The 15,494-nt window shown below is 42.3% G+C and overlaps 1 protein-coding gene across 1 annotated transcript in view; it reads left to right on the top strand.

Annotated features, from left to right (window-relative positions):
- The window catches only part of tgfb2 (transforming growth factor, beta 2), a 170,656-nt gene extending 155,774 nt beyond the window's left edge, over positions 1 to 14,882 (top strand). Inside the window, exon 7 of the mRNA XM_063487167.1 lies at positions 14,728 to 14,882. Within this exon, the coding sequence (XP_063343237.1) occupies positions 14,728 to 14,826 (99 nt within the window). The 3' untranslated portion in view covers positions 14,827 to 14,882. The remainder of the gene's footprint in view (positions 1 to 14,727) is intronic.
- Positions 14,883 to 15,494: the final 612 nt, after the last annotated feature.

The raw sequence follows: 15,494 nt of genomic DNA on the forward strand, positions 1-15,494 counted from the left end.
TGGACCGTATTAACTACGTCCACTACAATATCCTTAGATTGGCAAACTTAACCCGTGATGCAGTAGAAGGATTAGCAGAGCAATTAGGCCCCACTTCTCTTATGGCTGTGCAGAATTGAATGGCATTAGACATGTTGTTGGCGAAAAAAGGGGGCATTGCGTGATGTTTGGCGATATGTGCTGTACTTTTATTCCTAATAATACCACCCCTGGTGGATCTGTGACCAGAGCATTGGAAGGCCTGAAGACTTTGTCTAACATCACGTATGAGCACTCGGGAGTCAATAATCCGTTGGAGGAGCGGATGACCTCTGTCTTTGGGCAATGGAAGGGTTTTATTATGTCTATTATGGTTTCTCTATCCATTCTCTATCCATTTTTACAGCTATTCTGATAACTTGTGGTTGTATCAGAGCATTATTGGTGAGATTGATTAACCACGCTGATACCAGGGCAGACAACATGATGCCGATGTTGGGAAATGAGGAGAATCAAAATGCTGATATTATGTTTGATGATTTGCAGTAGTGTTGATCTGTCATTGGGGCAGATCAAAAGGGGGAATGTTAAAATGATGTTTCTGAAGTGCCTTAATGCTGTGCTTTATATTAACCAAAATGTAATATAATCATATAGTGTAGTATTGGAGTGGACGCGGCCCTGATAATAAAGGCATTAGACTATGTGTCCTTTAGTAGTAGAATGATGGAGACCTTCGCCCACACTTGTCTGTAGCAGTAGATAACAGGGAACCATCTTTTAGTGGAAATTTACTGAAATACTGTTGTTTAGACTAGAATGGGACACCTGGTAATAAAACTGTTAGGGGCGCACCGCCATTTCGAGATCCGTGGCAGCGTGTCATGCAGGACGCATCTCCCTTCTAGAAGTGTTTTGTGAGAGAATAAAAGTGTTAAATGACCTACTGAGTAGTGTGTTGTTCTCCATCGGATGCCTATGAGGAATCAAAAGAACCTGGTGAAATGTTGATATTTAACAGTATGTAGTTGTACCTGATGACTTATGCTTAAAGTTTTAAGGTCAACTATGGCTTGTGCAAGAGACTGAGCATTGAAAGAAGCCTCTGCTCACTCTCTCATCCCCAAACACATGGCCCTGTTTAGAAATGAAATGGCGCAATTCATTTTTTCTTTAAAGTTTGTTTTGTAACTACCTCACAAAAGGCTTTATTTCAAGAAACACATTTCTCTAATGTATGATCTTAAGTCATTTCAGATTGCTCAGTAAACAAGTGGCTGACGAGCCAAAGAGCTGGGAGAAATTTCTTTCATCCATCAGATAGCTGACTAAAAGCACAGGGTCTCGTTTTTTTGTTTTGCAGAGTGGAAAGGTATCCATCAGAGATCCCAGAGGAATACGAGAGAACAAGCTTTAATATATTAGACAGAAAATGTTTGGATCCAGTTGCAGTAACTCATTAATCTGTTTTTGCTGGCTAGTGAGGAAAAGGTCTCTAGTCCACTGTGATGGCATTGCACGTCTGAGTAGATTTTGTTAAACTGATTTGAGTTTTATTTATGTACAGCCAAATCACAACAAAAGTGGCCTCAAGGAGCTTAACATTATAAGGTAAAGACCCTACAACATGGGCGTCAAACATAAGGCCAGGGGGGCAGAATGGAAAATGTAAAGGAAGGCATACACTTAGGACTTTTAATTGTATAAAAATGACCAATAAACAACAGAAATTTCTATTTAACATTTTTTAATATATGATGATATTAGTTATGAATGCATTTTTGAAGTAGCCTCATGCTTAGTATGCATAGCATGAATATTACCAAGTGTTGGTTTTTTGTTTGTTTTTCTTCTCGTTTTTTCCCACCACAACAACAATAATTAAAAAACAAAAACAAAAAAAAAAAAACTAGCGGTATTTAAACCAGTCCCACATTCGTCACAGGAGAAATATTGATCATGTTAATGACTTGATCGTTCGGTGGCAGTTTCCGAAAAGCAAATCTGTTGGGTCTGTGCTTCCACAGGTCCCGCTAGTTTAGAAACTTATTCCTCATGAAGAAAGCAAGACAATCAGCGATCGATTGATTTTACTTGCGCAAGGGAGGCCATGGTCGGTGTCTCAGAAAAGCACTTCGAATCCTACCACAGACAACCTCGACTCAGGCCTCCACTCGCTGCCTTTTATTGAAAAAACAGTTACAATACACACAACAGTTTACACAAGCACCTCCCCTCGTAAACCCTCCTATGGTTACAAAAGACGAGGCACTGTGTGTGTATGTGTGTGCACGTGAGTGAGTGTGTGTGAGAATGTGTGTGTGTGTGTGTGTGTGTGTGTGTGTGTGTGTGTGTGTGTGTGTGTGTGTGTGTGTCTGTGTGCGTGACTTCCTGATCACAACTGTTTTTAACAACATCCTTGGTCATAAAGAGGGTAACCTCCCCCACACACAATATATGGCTCAGTTCCTGTGTTGGTTCACCATGCACAACACAGGTGAAGCCATAAAAGGGCAGGAAGTTTACCAAACAACAAACAGAATCTTCACATGGGATGTGTCTGTGATAAAACACTACAGCCTCCCCCAAAACCATCGACAGGCTGGGGAGGGGAACAATGGAATGTCTTTGATCACACAGTTTAAAACAATGTAGAGATGGTAAGCATAAAAATGACAACATTTAACAATTCACTTTAACATATCCCTCCCGTTTCGTTATTTTTATGCTCCAGATTATTCCTGTGTAGTATATTCTAAGCCATGCACCACTTGCTTGACATTTTCAGCGCAGGCGTCACTTATACACAGGCTTCATTCATGTCATTCATTACACATTGTTGCAAAAGTACATAATTAACAAATGTATTAGAAATCATTTTAGTTAGCACTGATCTTATACAAGGTCAAATGCATCCTATACATAAACAAATCAATGTTAACAGTCCAAAAACAGGAGTTAATATTTTCAAAAGAAAATGTCACCAAGGTCTAGACATTAACCAAGCTATCCAGCTTTGTGGTGCATCTCCTCCCGGTGTGCGATTCATCATCTATTTCTGCAATGTGGTTAAATTCTGCAGTGCTTCATAAATGTCTCCTCCACTTGTATATCCATCTGTTATAAACGTACAACATGTTTCTCCTATCAATTTGCATACTCCTCCTTGCGATGCAGTTATCAAGTCCAAAGTCAGTCTGTTTTGCAATACCATTGTCCTTATGGCCTTTTGCTCCTCTGCTAAAGCTGTCCCAAGGGTCTGGGTCCAGTTTATGTGTCTCAGTAGTGCATATCTGTTGATTTCTACATGAGTTCCAACTTTCCTGACCCCGATCCATGGGAACAATCCTTATAAGAACTTGGCTCCGGGTCCCCAGATGCGAAATTCCCAGGGGACCTCACTCAAATCCGTGAGCCCCGTGCTTGCACTCTGTACGACTCTCTTTGTCTTTGATCCTGGATGGTGTTCAATTCTTTCCATGAAGAAAACATGATCAGACAATTTCACGAGTGCACATAGACCACCCCACTGTGCTGGTAAAGATGGATAAGCCTTATGTCCACATAAGAAATACCAGTCTGCTAACACACTCGTACCTTTAGGTGTTGGTGCGATCGTTGAGCATTTGGTCACATTCTGTCTTCCCTCAGTAAGTGTCGTTTGGTATGAGGAGTCAAATGCAGTCTGCTGTTCGCTGTATTTCATCACTCGCACATCTGGCATTCATCAGACACGTCAGGCACTTAATTCTGTTCAACAGAGGGCAAAAAGAATAGGTGGCGTTGCACAAATTCCATGGCAAATCCCCAGCTTGGACTGACCCATTGCCTTTCATACTCATGGGTAACTGGCCTGCTTCCAGTTTGTTTAGCAGTATTATGTCTGGCAGTGGGTCAGATACTTGGGATCAGGCTAGCAGGTCTGTCGTACCAGAGCAATTCACCTTCCCAGCTACTGGTGAATCAACCTTCCATTCAGGTTCAGGGGAGTTGAAAAGTTGGCAGTCTTCCAAGTATGTCTTACTCCTGGGTGTGGTTTGCTTTGTCTCAGTGCGCTCCTGTCAACCCACTCAGGGCTAACAGGCTCAAGGAGATGCACAGCACATCCCTAGCCATTTTAAATGGGTTCTGGATCCGTTGGTTTCTTCACCAGGATTGAGATGGAAGGCCCTAGAGACTTTCTCCCCCCTTTGTACCCTGGACTTTTCACCATTACCCAGAGTTGGCCAGGAAGTGTGTTACCTTCTTGCAGTGCGCTTGATGTATCCAAATGGGCCTCTCAACAATCTTCACTGCTCTGGGCGTCGTCAGCAGCACCTCAGAGGGACCTTGCCACCGCGGACTGGACCAGCACTTCCTCTTGATGGCCTTTATCAGCACCCAATCTCCAGGCTTCAGGCTCTTAGCTTTACATTAGTTCTTTCTACCAACCCTGCACTTTGTGGGTGATATGAACAGTGATGGTTTAATGTTATCCCTAGATGCTGTGCCATTAACCCAATCACTTCATTTACAAAGTGTGGGCCATTATCACTATAAATGGTCTCCGGAATCCTGTGTTCCAGGATGATATTCTTACATACTGCTTTGGCAACCGAAATAGCATCTGCTTTCCTAGTTGGAATGATTTCTACCCACTTTGAAAAGGGCACACTATCACTAGACAGTACTTATAGTTATTTCAGTTGGACAGCTCTATAAAGTCCATGTGAATAACTTGAAATGGGTGACTGGGTCTGGGGAATTTCCCTCTCTTAGGTTTCAAATTACCCCGAGAATTGTGCTTGCAACATATCATACATGACCTGCAAAATTTTTTTTTAAAAAAGCATTAAATCCTAGAGTATGAAAAAGCATTAAATCCTAGAGTATGAAAATATTGCTCTACTGCTGCCAGCATCCCCCCAGTTGAGACTCAAAGTCGCAGCAGTCTTATATAAATTCTTAGGCAGTATTGGTTTATCACATAGATAATAAACATCATCTTGCAAGCTCGCTCCTTTTGTGAACCACAACTGTTTGTCTGCAGTAGGTGAGTGGGACTGCATGTCTGCCAATACATCTCGTGTAATAGGAATGTCTGCTGGTGTTGCACTGCTAAAATGTGAACACCATGTGCTCCCAAAGCTGCCTCTTTTGCAATCTTATCTGCTAAGGCATTCCCTAATGTGACTGGATATTTCCCTCGGGTACGTGCTGCACATTTACAAACGGCAATTGTACTGGGCAATAATACTGCTTCCAGCAGATTTTGCAGGAGTTTGGTATGTTCTACAGGTTTCCCTGTAGAGGTTGTCATACCTCGTCTTGCCCACTGTGCTGCAAAGAAATGTAATGTAGCAAATGCATATTGGCTATCAGTGTATATTGTCACATTTTGTTTCTCTGCAGCTTTACACGCTTCCGTTAAAGCTACTATCTCTGCTGCTTGAGCAGACATGGAACATGCTAATTGTCCTGCACAGATAACTTTCTCACTATCTACTACAGCAAAACCTATTTTAGCCTGTCCCTCTGCTGTTGTAAAACTCGAACCATCAACAAACCAAACCTTTCCCTCAACGAGTGGCACATCTGTTAAGTCATTTCTTGGTTTACACTCCATATCCACATGCCCTCTACACTCATGAGGAGTACCCTCTTCCTCCATCGGCAAAAGGGTTGACGGATTCAGAGTTGTGCACCGCTTTATGGTTATGTGTGGTTGTAAGAGTAGCAGTGGCATTAAAGACAAGTGTCTTGCAGGTGACAGAAATGTCATTTTAGCCTGCAGCAGTAAAACATCTATCTCGTGTGGAACTAACAGTGTCAAAGGGTGAAATAAAACTATTTCCCAGAACATTGTACAGCTTGAGCCGCTGCACATACTGATCTCACACACGGAGGTAAAGCGCAAGCAACTGGATCTAATCTTTTACTGGCTTCATTTTTGGGAAAAGTGCTGTTAGTTATTTCACAGTCACCTGGCATTTGTGCTGTTCACAGAACCACAAGTCCATCGCTGAACTTCCTCTCTGCATCATCGGATAGAGCTTGGCACGCTCCCTTCATCCTTCATCCAAAATCTACACATGCCTGTTTGACCGTTGCCAGTTAATCTAACACCAGTTAATGCGAAACACTGGTGTGGGGATGTAACATGAATTTCGACGTGACCTAGGCAGTAATGGAGCCCGTTAGGTTTTGATTTACCCATCTCATATGCCGGTTTAATTTAAAGCAATCATAAGGACTTTAATAGCCAATAACGAAAAGCCACTATACTGAAACAGCTCATTTGCAATCAAACATATACAGCTACCGTTCTGCCTTTTATACTTGGCATCCGTGCTAACGGTATCGCTTGCACATTTCAACACTAAGTAAGAGGAAACTTAGATTTTGATACTTACCTGAATTAAAGTAGCTGGAACAGACTTCCAAGCATCTTGAAATCATGGAAAATTCGATGTCTGCAAGTCTTACTGCAGATATCAAAGCTATCCATAACTCGTTACGGCTTAACAAATAGCGCCTTCTCTGACAACTAGGTGGCGATCCAAATGCGGCACAATCCTGGATGTCTTTACATTGTCAAGTCCTATAATGGGCCACCGTCACTATGACAACTCCTGGGTTTTTGCGGTTGACCGTAAATAAGCGGTAAAATCTCAGTAGGGTGGGTATTGTCCTACTGTTACATTGTGCATAATTGGGGTTGCTTATATCTCACCTGTTGCTGTAAAATGTTTTTTTGATTCACAGCCTGTGCATTTTTTTAGTGTTTCAAATCACATTTTATCCACCATTAGCTCAAACCTTTTGTATAAGCATGGTTGTGATTAATTTCAAAAAGCGTAATTTTAGACATGCTCGTCTAAGGAGCTTGGAAAGAAAAGCGTCTGGACTTCTTTAAGTTGCTTGAAGACGTTTCACCTCTCATCCGAGAAGCTTCTTCAATTCTAAGAGTCAAATGGTGGAGAGTCCCAGATTTAAACCCACTGCGCTGTGCACATTGAAGAGAATGGCAACCTCAACATTGAAGCCCACACACACGGACCAGTACCTCCTCTTTGACTCCCATCACCCTCTGGAACACAAACTTGGACTAATTAGGACCCTACACCACCGGGCAGAACATGTTCCCTCTAAGCCTGAAGGGAAAAAGAAGGAACACACACATGTAAAGGAAGCACTTAAAACATGCGGTTATCCTAATTGGGCATTTATAAATTCAGCAAAGAGGCACAGAAAAGAAGATCAGACACCAGCTAGGGAGGATAAGAAAGACAGACGCGACAACATTGTCATCCCCTATGTAGCCGGTGTATCAGAGAAACTCTGATAACGACATCCCAGTGCATTTCAGACCCAGCAACACACTCAGACAACTGGTTCACCCGAAAGAGAAAACTCCAAAACACAAACTTAACAATGTGGTGTATGCTGCACAGTGTAGCGAGGAATGCCCAGACCTCTACATCGGAGAGACCAAACAGCCACTTCACAAGCGCATGGCACAACATAGAAGAGCCACCTCCACGGGACAAGACTCAGCAGTCCATCTGCATCTAAAGGACAAAGGTCATTCCTTCGAGGATGCCAATGTTCACATTTTGGACAGAGAGGACAGATGGTTTGAAAGAGGAGTGAAAGAAGCCATTTATGTCCACTGTGAGCAACCATCTTTAAACAGAGGCGGTGAGTTATGACACCAACTGTCTGCCATCTATAATCCAGTTTTGAGATCCCTTCCCAGACGCCTTAACGCCTACTCACATCCTGGGCCATCTGACCTCAGGAAATCACATGATAGGGTGGGGCCAGGCTTCACAGTGAGCTCACCCGAAACCCTGGCTGATTGTGACCCACACCCGTTTTCACACCTTGGCTCATGTGATTAGGTAGAGGATAACCAGGGGGTCCTTTGTCCTTCTTTTGGGGGATACTCCCACTGGGTTTAAATCTGGGACTCTCCACCATTTGACTCTTAGAACTGAAGAAGCTTCTCAGATGAGAGGTGAAACATCTTCAAGCAACTTAAAGAAGTCCAGACGCTTTTCTTTCCAAGCTCCTTAGACTATGATGACCCGGATGACTGAGAATCTTCACAGACATTTAGACATGCTCAGTGTTTTATGAAAAGCCATGATAGCAGAACAGGTATTTACAAAAAAAGCTATGCATGCTTAATGCTATGTTGTGATTAATATAAAATGTAAATAACTGAGTTTAGATATCTGAGGGGTTATTAAAAAAATTATTAGTTCTCTTTATGCATTTTATAGTGACCTTAGAGCATACCACCCTGAGCACACCCAATCTTGTCTGATCTCAGACGGAAAGCAGAGAGTCAATCTTCAAGCTGGCAGGAGTTAAACATACTTAAAAATCCATCACTTGACTGTCTTAGGTAATTATAGGCCAATCTCTAACCTTTTATCTCAGAAATCCTTGAAAAAGTAGTTGTAAAACAGCTAACTGGTCATCTGCAGTGGAATTGTTTATTTGAACAGTTTCAGTCAGGTTTCAGCACTCACAGTACAGAAATAGCTTTAGTAAAGTTTACAAATGACCTTATGGTTTCTGAGCGGACTCATCTCTCTGCTTGTCCTCCTAGTTTCGATTCGGGAGAAATATAGCCTTTCTACTTTTAAGATTATGTTTTAAACATTCCTTTTTGTTAAAGAATATAGTCAGCGCTGAATCAGATACATGAATAGGTTTAGGCTGCTGGGGGATTCCCGTGATACATTAAGTGCTGGGCGCTGTCACTTGGTGTTCGCTCGCTCTGCGGTAGAGTATCACTTCCTGTTCCTGCTCAAACACAGTGGTGTTTCTGAGTAGCTTAGCAATTTAATTTAAAACTTTTAAATACATTCTTTTTTCATAGTATAATCTTCACGTGCTTCATCCGAAGCACACTTTCTGTGTACTCACTAGCTAATTTATAGCCAAAGTATTCACTCACTGTCTCTGTACTGTTTCGCTAGCTTAGCTTAGCTCATAGCTGACTAGTTAGCACCATGGCTACTTCACCTGTCCCTCCTGCACTTTCCTGCTCATTGTGTCAGATGTTTAGCTACTCCTCGGCCTCCTTTAGCAGTAATGATACCTGTAACAAATGTAGCATATTTGCAGCTCTGGAGGCCAGGATTACTGAATTGGAGACTCGGCTTCGCACCCTTCATTCACCCGTAGCTAGCCAGGCCCCTGTAGCTGGTGCAGCCGACGATAGCGTAGGCCCCGCTAGCTCTCCCCCGGCAGACCCCAAGCAGATGGGGAACGAGGGCGGTTGGGTGACGGTGAGGAGGAAGCATAGTCTTAAACAGAAGCCCCAGGTACACCACCAACCTGTTCATGTGTCTAACCGTTTTTCCCCACTCGGCGACACACCCGCCGGGGGTCAAACTCTGGTAATTGGTGATTCTGTTCTCAGACATGTGAAGCTAGAGACACCGGCAACCATAGTCAATTGTCTTCCAGGGGCCAGAGCAGACGACATTGAAGGAAATTTAAAACTGCTGGCTAAGGGTAAACTTAATTCAGTAAAATCATAATTCATGTCGGCAGTAATGACACCCGGTTACGCCAATCGGAGGTCACTAAAATCAATATTGAATCGGTGTGTAACTTTGCCAAAACAATGTCGGACTCTGTAGTTTTCTCTGGTCCCCTCCCCAATCAGACCAGGAGTGACATGTTTAGCCGCATGTTCTCCTTAAATTGCTGGCTGTCTGAGTGGTGTCCCAGAAACGACGTGGGCTTCATAGATAATTGGCAAACCTTCTGGAGGAAACCTGGTCTTGTTAGGAGAGACGGCATCCATCCCACTTTGGATGGAGCAGCTCTCATTTCTAGAAATATGGACAAATTTATTAAACCCCCCAAAATATGACTATCCAGAGTTGGGACCAGGAAGCAGAGTTGCAGTCTTACACGCCTCTCTGCAGCTTCTCTCCTCCTGCTAACCCCCCAAAAACCCATCTCCATTGAGACTGTGTCAGCTCCCAAACAGACAAAAAGCAAACTAAAAACCAGCAATAAACAACTTAAACATAAAAATTCACAAAGAAAGAACAATATACAGGGTGGGCCATTTATATGGATACACCGTAATAAAATGGGAATGGTTGGTGATATTAAAGTCCTGTTTGTGGCACATTAGTATATGTGAGGGGGCAAACTCCTCAAGATGGCTGGTGACCATGGTGGCCATTTAGAAGTCGGCCATCTTGGATGCAACTTTTGTTTTTTCAATAGGAAGAGGGCCATGTGACACATCAAACTTATTGGTAATGTCACAAGAAAAACAATGGTGTGCTTGGTTTCAATGTAACTTTATTCTTTCATGAGTTATTTACAAGTTTCTGACCACTTATAAAATGTGTTCAATGTGCTGCCCATTGTGTTGGATTTTCAATGCAACCCTCTTCTCCCACTCTTCACACACTGATAGCAACACCGCAGGAGAAATGCCAGCACAGGCATCCAGTATCCGTAGTTTCAGGTGCTGCACATCTCGTATCTTCACACCATAGACAATTGCCTTCAGATGACCCCAAAGATAAAAGTCTAAGGGGGTCAGATTGGGAGACCTTGGGGGCCATTCAACTGGCCCACGACGACCAATCCACTTTCCAGGAAACTGTTCATCTAGGAATGCTCGGACCTGGCACCCATAATGTGGTGGTGCACCATCTTGCTGGAAAAACTCAGGGAACGTGCCAGCTTCAGTGCATAAAGAGGGAAACACATCATCATGTAGCAATTTCAAATATCCAGTGGCCTTGAGGTTTCCGTTGATGAAGAATGGGCCCACTATCGTTATACCCCAAATACCACACCAAACCATCACTTTTGTTGTTCCAACAGTCTTGGAGGGATCCATCCAATGTGGGTTAGTGTCAGACCAATAGCGGTGGTTTTGTTTGTTAACTTCACCATTCACATAAAAGTTTGCCTCATCACTGAACAAAATCTTCTGCGTGAACTGAGGGTCCTGTTCCAATTTTTGTTTTGCCCATTCTGCAAATTCTGTGCGCCGATCTGGGTCATCCTCATTGAGATGCTGCAGTAGCTGGAGTTTGTAAGGGTGCCATTTGTGAGTAGCTAATATCCGCCGAAGGGATGTTCGACCAATGCCACTCTCCAGTGACATGCGGCGAGTGCTACGCTGTGGGCTCTTGCTGAATGAAGCTAGGACAGCTACTGATGTTTCTTCATTACTGACTGTTACGTCCCCACAGTGACAGTTTTCTTGCGTCCACATTTTGGCAAATCCAACACTGAACCAGTTTCGCGAAACTTAGCAAGCAGTTTGCTAACTGTAGCATGGGAGACGGGTGGTCTCGTAGGGTGTCTTGCATTGAAATCTGCTGCAATGACCCGGTTACTGCGTTCACCAGATATCAACACAATTTCGATCTGCTCCTCACGTGTTAACCTCTTCAACATGTCAATGGCTGTGAACAAAGAGAAACTTGTAAATAACTCATGAAAGAATAAAGTTACGTTGAAACCAAGCACACCATTGTTTTTCTTGTGACATTACCAATAAGTTTGATGTGTCACATGGCCCTCTTCCTATTGAAAAAACAAAAGTTGCATCCAAGATGGCCGACTTCTAAATGGCCACCATGGTCACCAGCCATCTTGAGGAGTTTGCCCCCTCACATATACTAATGTGCCACAAACAGGACTTTAATATCACCAACCATTCCCATTTTATTACGGTGTATCCATATAAATGGCCCACCCTGTAGTATCCACATCTGAACCAAAGAGTAAAACAGTGAAATGTGGATTATTAAATATTAGGTCTCTCTCCTCCAAGTCTCTGTTAGTACATGACTTAATAATTGATCAACAAATCGATTTACTCTGCCTTACAGAAACCTGGTTGCAGCCGGATGATTATGTTAGTTTAAATGAATCAACACCCCCGAGTCATTCTAACTACCAGAAATCTCGAAGCACAGGCCGAGGGGGCGGTGTGGCAGCAATTTTTCACACCAGTCTATTAATTAACGAAAGACCAAGACAGACTTTTAATTCATTTGAAAGCCTGATGCTTAACCTTGTCCAGCCCAGCTATAAAACTCAGAAACCAGTCTTACTTGTTATCATATATCGTCCACCTGGGCCTTACACAGAGTTTCTCTCTGATTTCTCAGACTTTTTATCTGATTTAGTGCTCAGCTCAGATAAAATAATTATTGTGGGTGATTTTAACATCCATGTAGATGCTAAAAATAACAGCCTCAACATGGCATTTAAACTGTTATTAGACTCAATTGACTTCTCTCAAAATGTAAAAGAACCCACCCACCACTTTAATCACACTCTAGATCTTGTTTTAACATATGGCATAGAAACTGAACATTTAACAGTGTTTCCTGAAAACCCTCTCCTGTCTGATCATTTCCTGATAACATTTACATTTACAATAATTGATTACACAGCAGTGGAGAGTAGACTTTATCACAGTAGATGTCTTTCTGAAAGCGCTGTAACTAAGTTTAAGAATATAATCCACCCACTGTTATCATCTTCAATGGCCTGTACCAACATAGAGCAGAGCAGCTATCTGAACGCTACCCCAACAGAGGTCAATTATCTTGTTAATAATTTTACCTCCTCACTACGTATGACTCTGGATACTGTAGCTCCTGTGAAAACTAAGGTCTCAAATCAGAAGTACCTGACTCCGTGGTATAATTCTCAAACACGTAGGAAATGGCGTGTCACAAATTTAGAGGATCATCATTTAGCCTGGAGAAATAGTTTGCTGATTTATAAGAACGCCCTCCGCAAAGCCAGAACATCTTACTATTCGTCACTGATTGAAGAAAATAAGAACAACCCCAGGTTTCTCTTCAGCATTGTAGCCAGGCTGACAAAAAGTCAGAGCTCTTTTGAGCCAACCATCCCTTTAACACTAACTAGTAATGACTTCATGAACTTCTTCACAAATAAAATTCTTATCATTAGAGAAAAAATTACCAATCATCATCCCACAGATGTAATATCGTCTACAGCTACTCTTAGTACCATTGATGTTAAGTTAGACTCTTTTTCTCCAATTGATCTTTCTGAGTTAACTTCAATAATTACTTCCTCCAAACCATCAACGTGTCTTTTAGACCCCATTCCTACAAAACTGCTCAAAGAAGTCCTGCCATTAATTAATTCTTCGATCTTAAATATGATTAACCTATCTCTAATAATCAGCTATGTACCACAGGCCTTCAGTCTTAGCTGATTATAGGCCAATCTCCAACCTTCCTTTCATATCAAAAATCCTTGAAAGAGTAGTTGTCAAACAGCTAACAGATCATCTGCAGAGGAATGGCTTATTTGAAGAGTTTCAGTCAGGTTTCAGAGCTCATCACAGCACAGAAACAGCTTTAGCGAAGGTTACAAATGATCTTCTTATGGCCTCTGACAGTGGACTCATCTCTGTGCTTGTCCTGCTAGACCTCAGTGCAGCGTTCGATACTGCTGACCATAATATCCTATTAGAGCGATTAGAACATGCTGTAGGTATTACAGGTACTGTACTGCAGTGGTTTGTATCATATCTATCTAATAGACTCCAATTTGTACATGTAAATGGAGAGTCCTCTTCACACACTAAGGTCAATTATGGTGTTCCTCAGGGTTCAGTGCTAGGACCAATTCTGTTTACATTATACATGCTTCCCCTAGGCAGCATCATGAGAAGACATAGTATACATTTTCACTGCTATGCAGATGACACGCAGCTCTATCTATCCATGAAGCCAGGTAACACACCCCAATTAGTTAAACTGCAGGAATGTCTTAAAGACATAAAGACCTGGATGGCCGCTAACTTTCTGCTTCTTAATTCAGATAAAACTGAGGTTATTGTACTCGGCCCTGAAAATCTTAGAAATATGGTATCTAACCAGATTCTTACTCTGGATGGCATTACTTTGGCCTCCAGTAACGATGTGAGGAACCTTGGGGTCATTTTTGACCAGGACATGTCCTTCAACGCACATATTAAACAAATATGTAAGACTGCTTTCTTCCATTTGCGCAACATCTCTAAAGTTAGAAATATCCTGTCTCTTAGTGACGCTGAAAAACTAGTTCATGCATTTATTACTTCCAGGCTCGACTACTGTAATTCATTATTATCAGGATGTCCTAAAAACTCGCTGAAAAGCCTTCAGCTAATCCAAAATGCTGCAGCAAGAGTACTGACAGGGACTAGAAAGAGAGAGCATATTTCTCCTGTTTTGGCTTCCCTTCATTGGCTTCCTGTTAAATCCAGAATTGAATTCAAAATCCTGCTCCTCACATACAAGGTCTTAAATAATCAGGCCCCATCTTATCTTAATGACCTTGTAGTACCATATCACCCTATTAGAGCACTTCACTCTCACACTGCAGGCCTACTTGTTGTTCCTAGAGTATTTAAAAGCAGAATGGGACGGAGAACCTTCAGTTTTCAGGCCCCTCTTCTGTGGAACCAGCTTCCAGTTTGGATTCGGGAGACAGACACTATCTCTACTTTCAAGATTAGGCTTAAAACTTTCCTTTTTGCTAAAGCATATAGTTAGGGCTGGACCAGGTGACCCTGAATACTCCCTTAGTTATGCTGCAATAGACGTAGGCTGCCGGGGATTCCCATGATGCATTGAATTTTTCCTTTCCAGTCACCTTTCTCACTCAGTATGTGTTAATAGACCTCTCTGCATTGAATCATATCTGTTATTAACCTCTGTCTCTCTTCCACAGCATGTCTTTCATCCTGTCTTCCTTCTCTCACCCCAACCGGTCGGAGCAGATGGCCGCCCCTCCCTGAGCCTGGTTCTGCCGGAGGTTTCTTCCTGTTAAAAGGGAGTTTTTCCTTCCCATTGTCGCCAAAGTGCTTGCTCATAGGGGGTCATATGATTGTTGGGTTTTTCTCTGTACCTATGAAGCACCTTGAGGCGACTTTTGTTGTGATTTGGCGCTATATAAATAAAATTGAATTGAATTGAATTGAAGTGTTTTTATTCTTCAGTCAACTTTTTCACTCTCTGCACCTCTCTGCATTTAATCATTATCAATCTCTGACTCTCTTCCACAGCGTGTCTTTGTCCTGACTCCTCCTCTTACCTCAACCTGTCGTAGCAGATGGCAGCCCCTCCCTGAGCCTAGTTTTGCTGGAGGTTTCTTCCTGTTAAAAAGGAGTTTTTCCTTCCCACTGTCGCCACTGTAGCTGGACGATTGCTAGTTTGTGCTATTGCTAGTTTTCTTGGTAGGCTGTCCTGAGCAGTCATTGTTTACTAATACTCTTTGTTTGTCACCATCATCAAATTTGTCAAAAAAGAAGACTTCTTTCATGTCTCTTAGGAGAGAGAGTATTGACAAGAGTATTGACAATTTAGTGATCGTAGATCAAACATAAATTTCAAAGTTCAGGTATTTAGGGTAACTTACTTACTGTTTCTCACATTATTGTGGGTGAAGTTTGGCCCACTCATCTTTATGATGTTGCTTCAGTTCAGATCAGTTGAGGT

The sequence above is a fragment of the Pelmatolapia mariae genome, linkage group LG10_11 (genome assembly GCF_036321145.2).
Source record: "Pelmatolapia mariae isolate MD_Pm_ZW linkage group LG10_11, Pm_UMD_F_2, whole genome shotgun sequence".
Classification (NCBI taxonomy): Eukaryota; Metazoa; Chordata; class Actinopteri; order Cichliformes; family Cichlidae; genus Pelmatolapia; species Pelmatolapia mariae.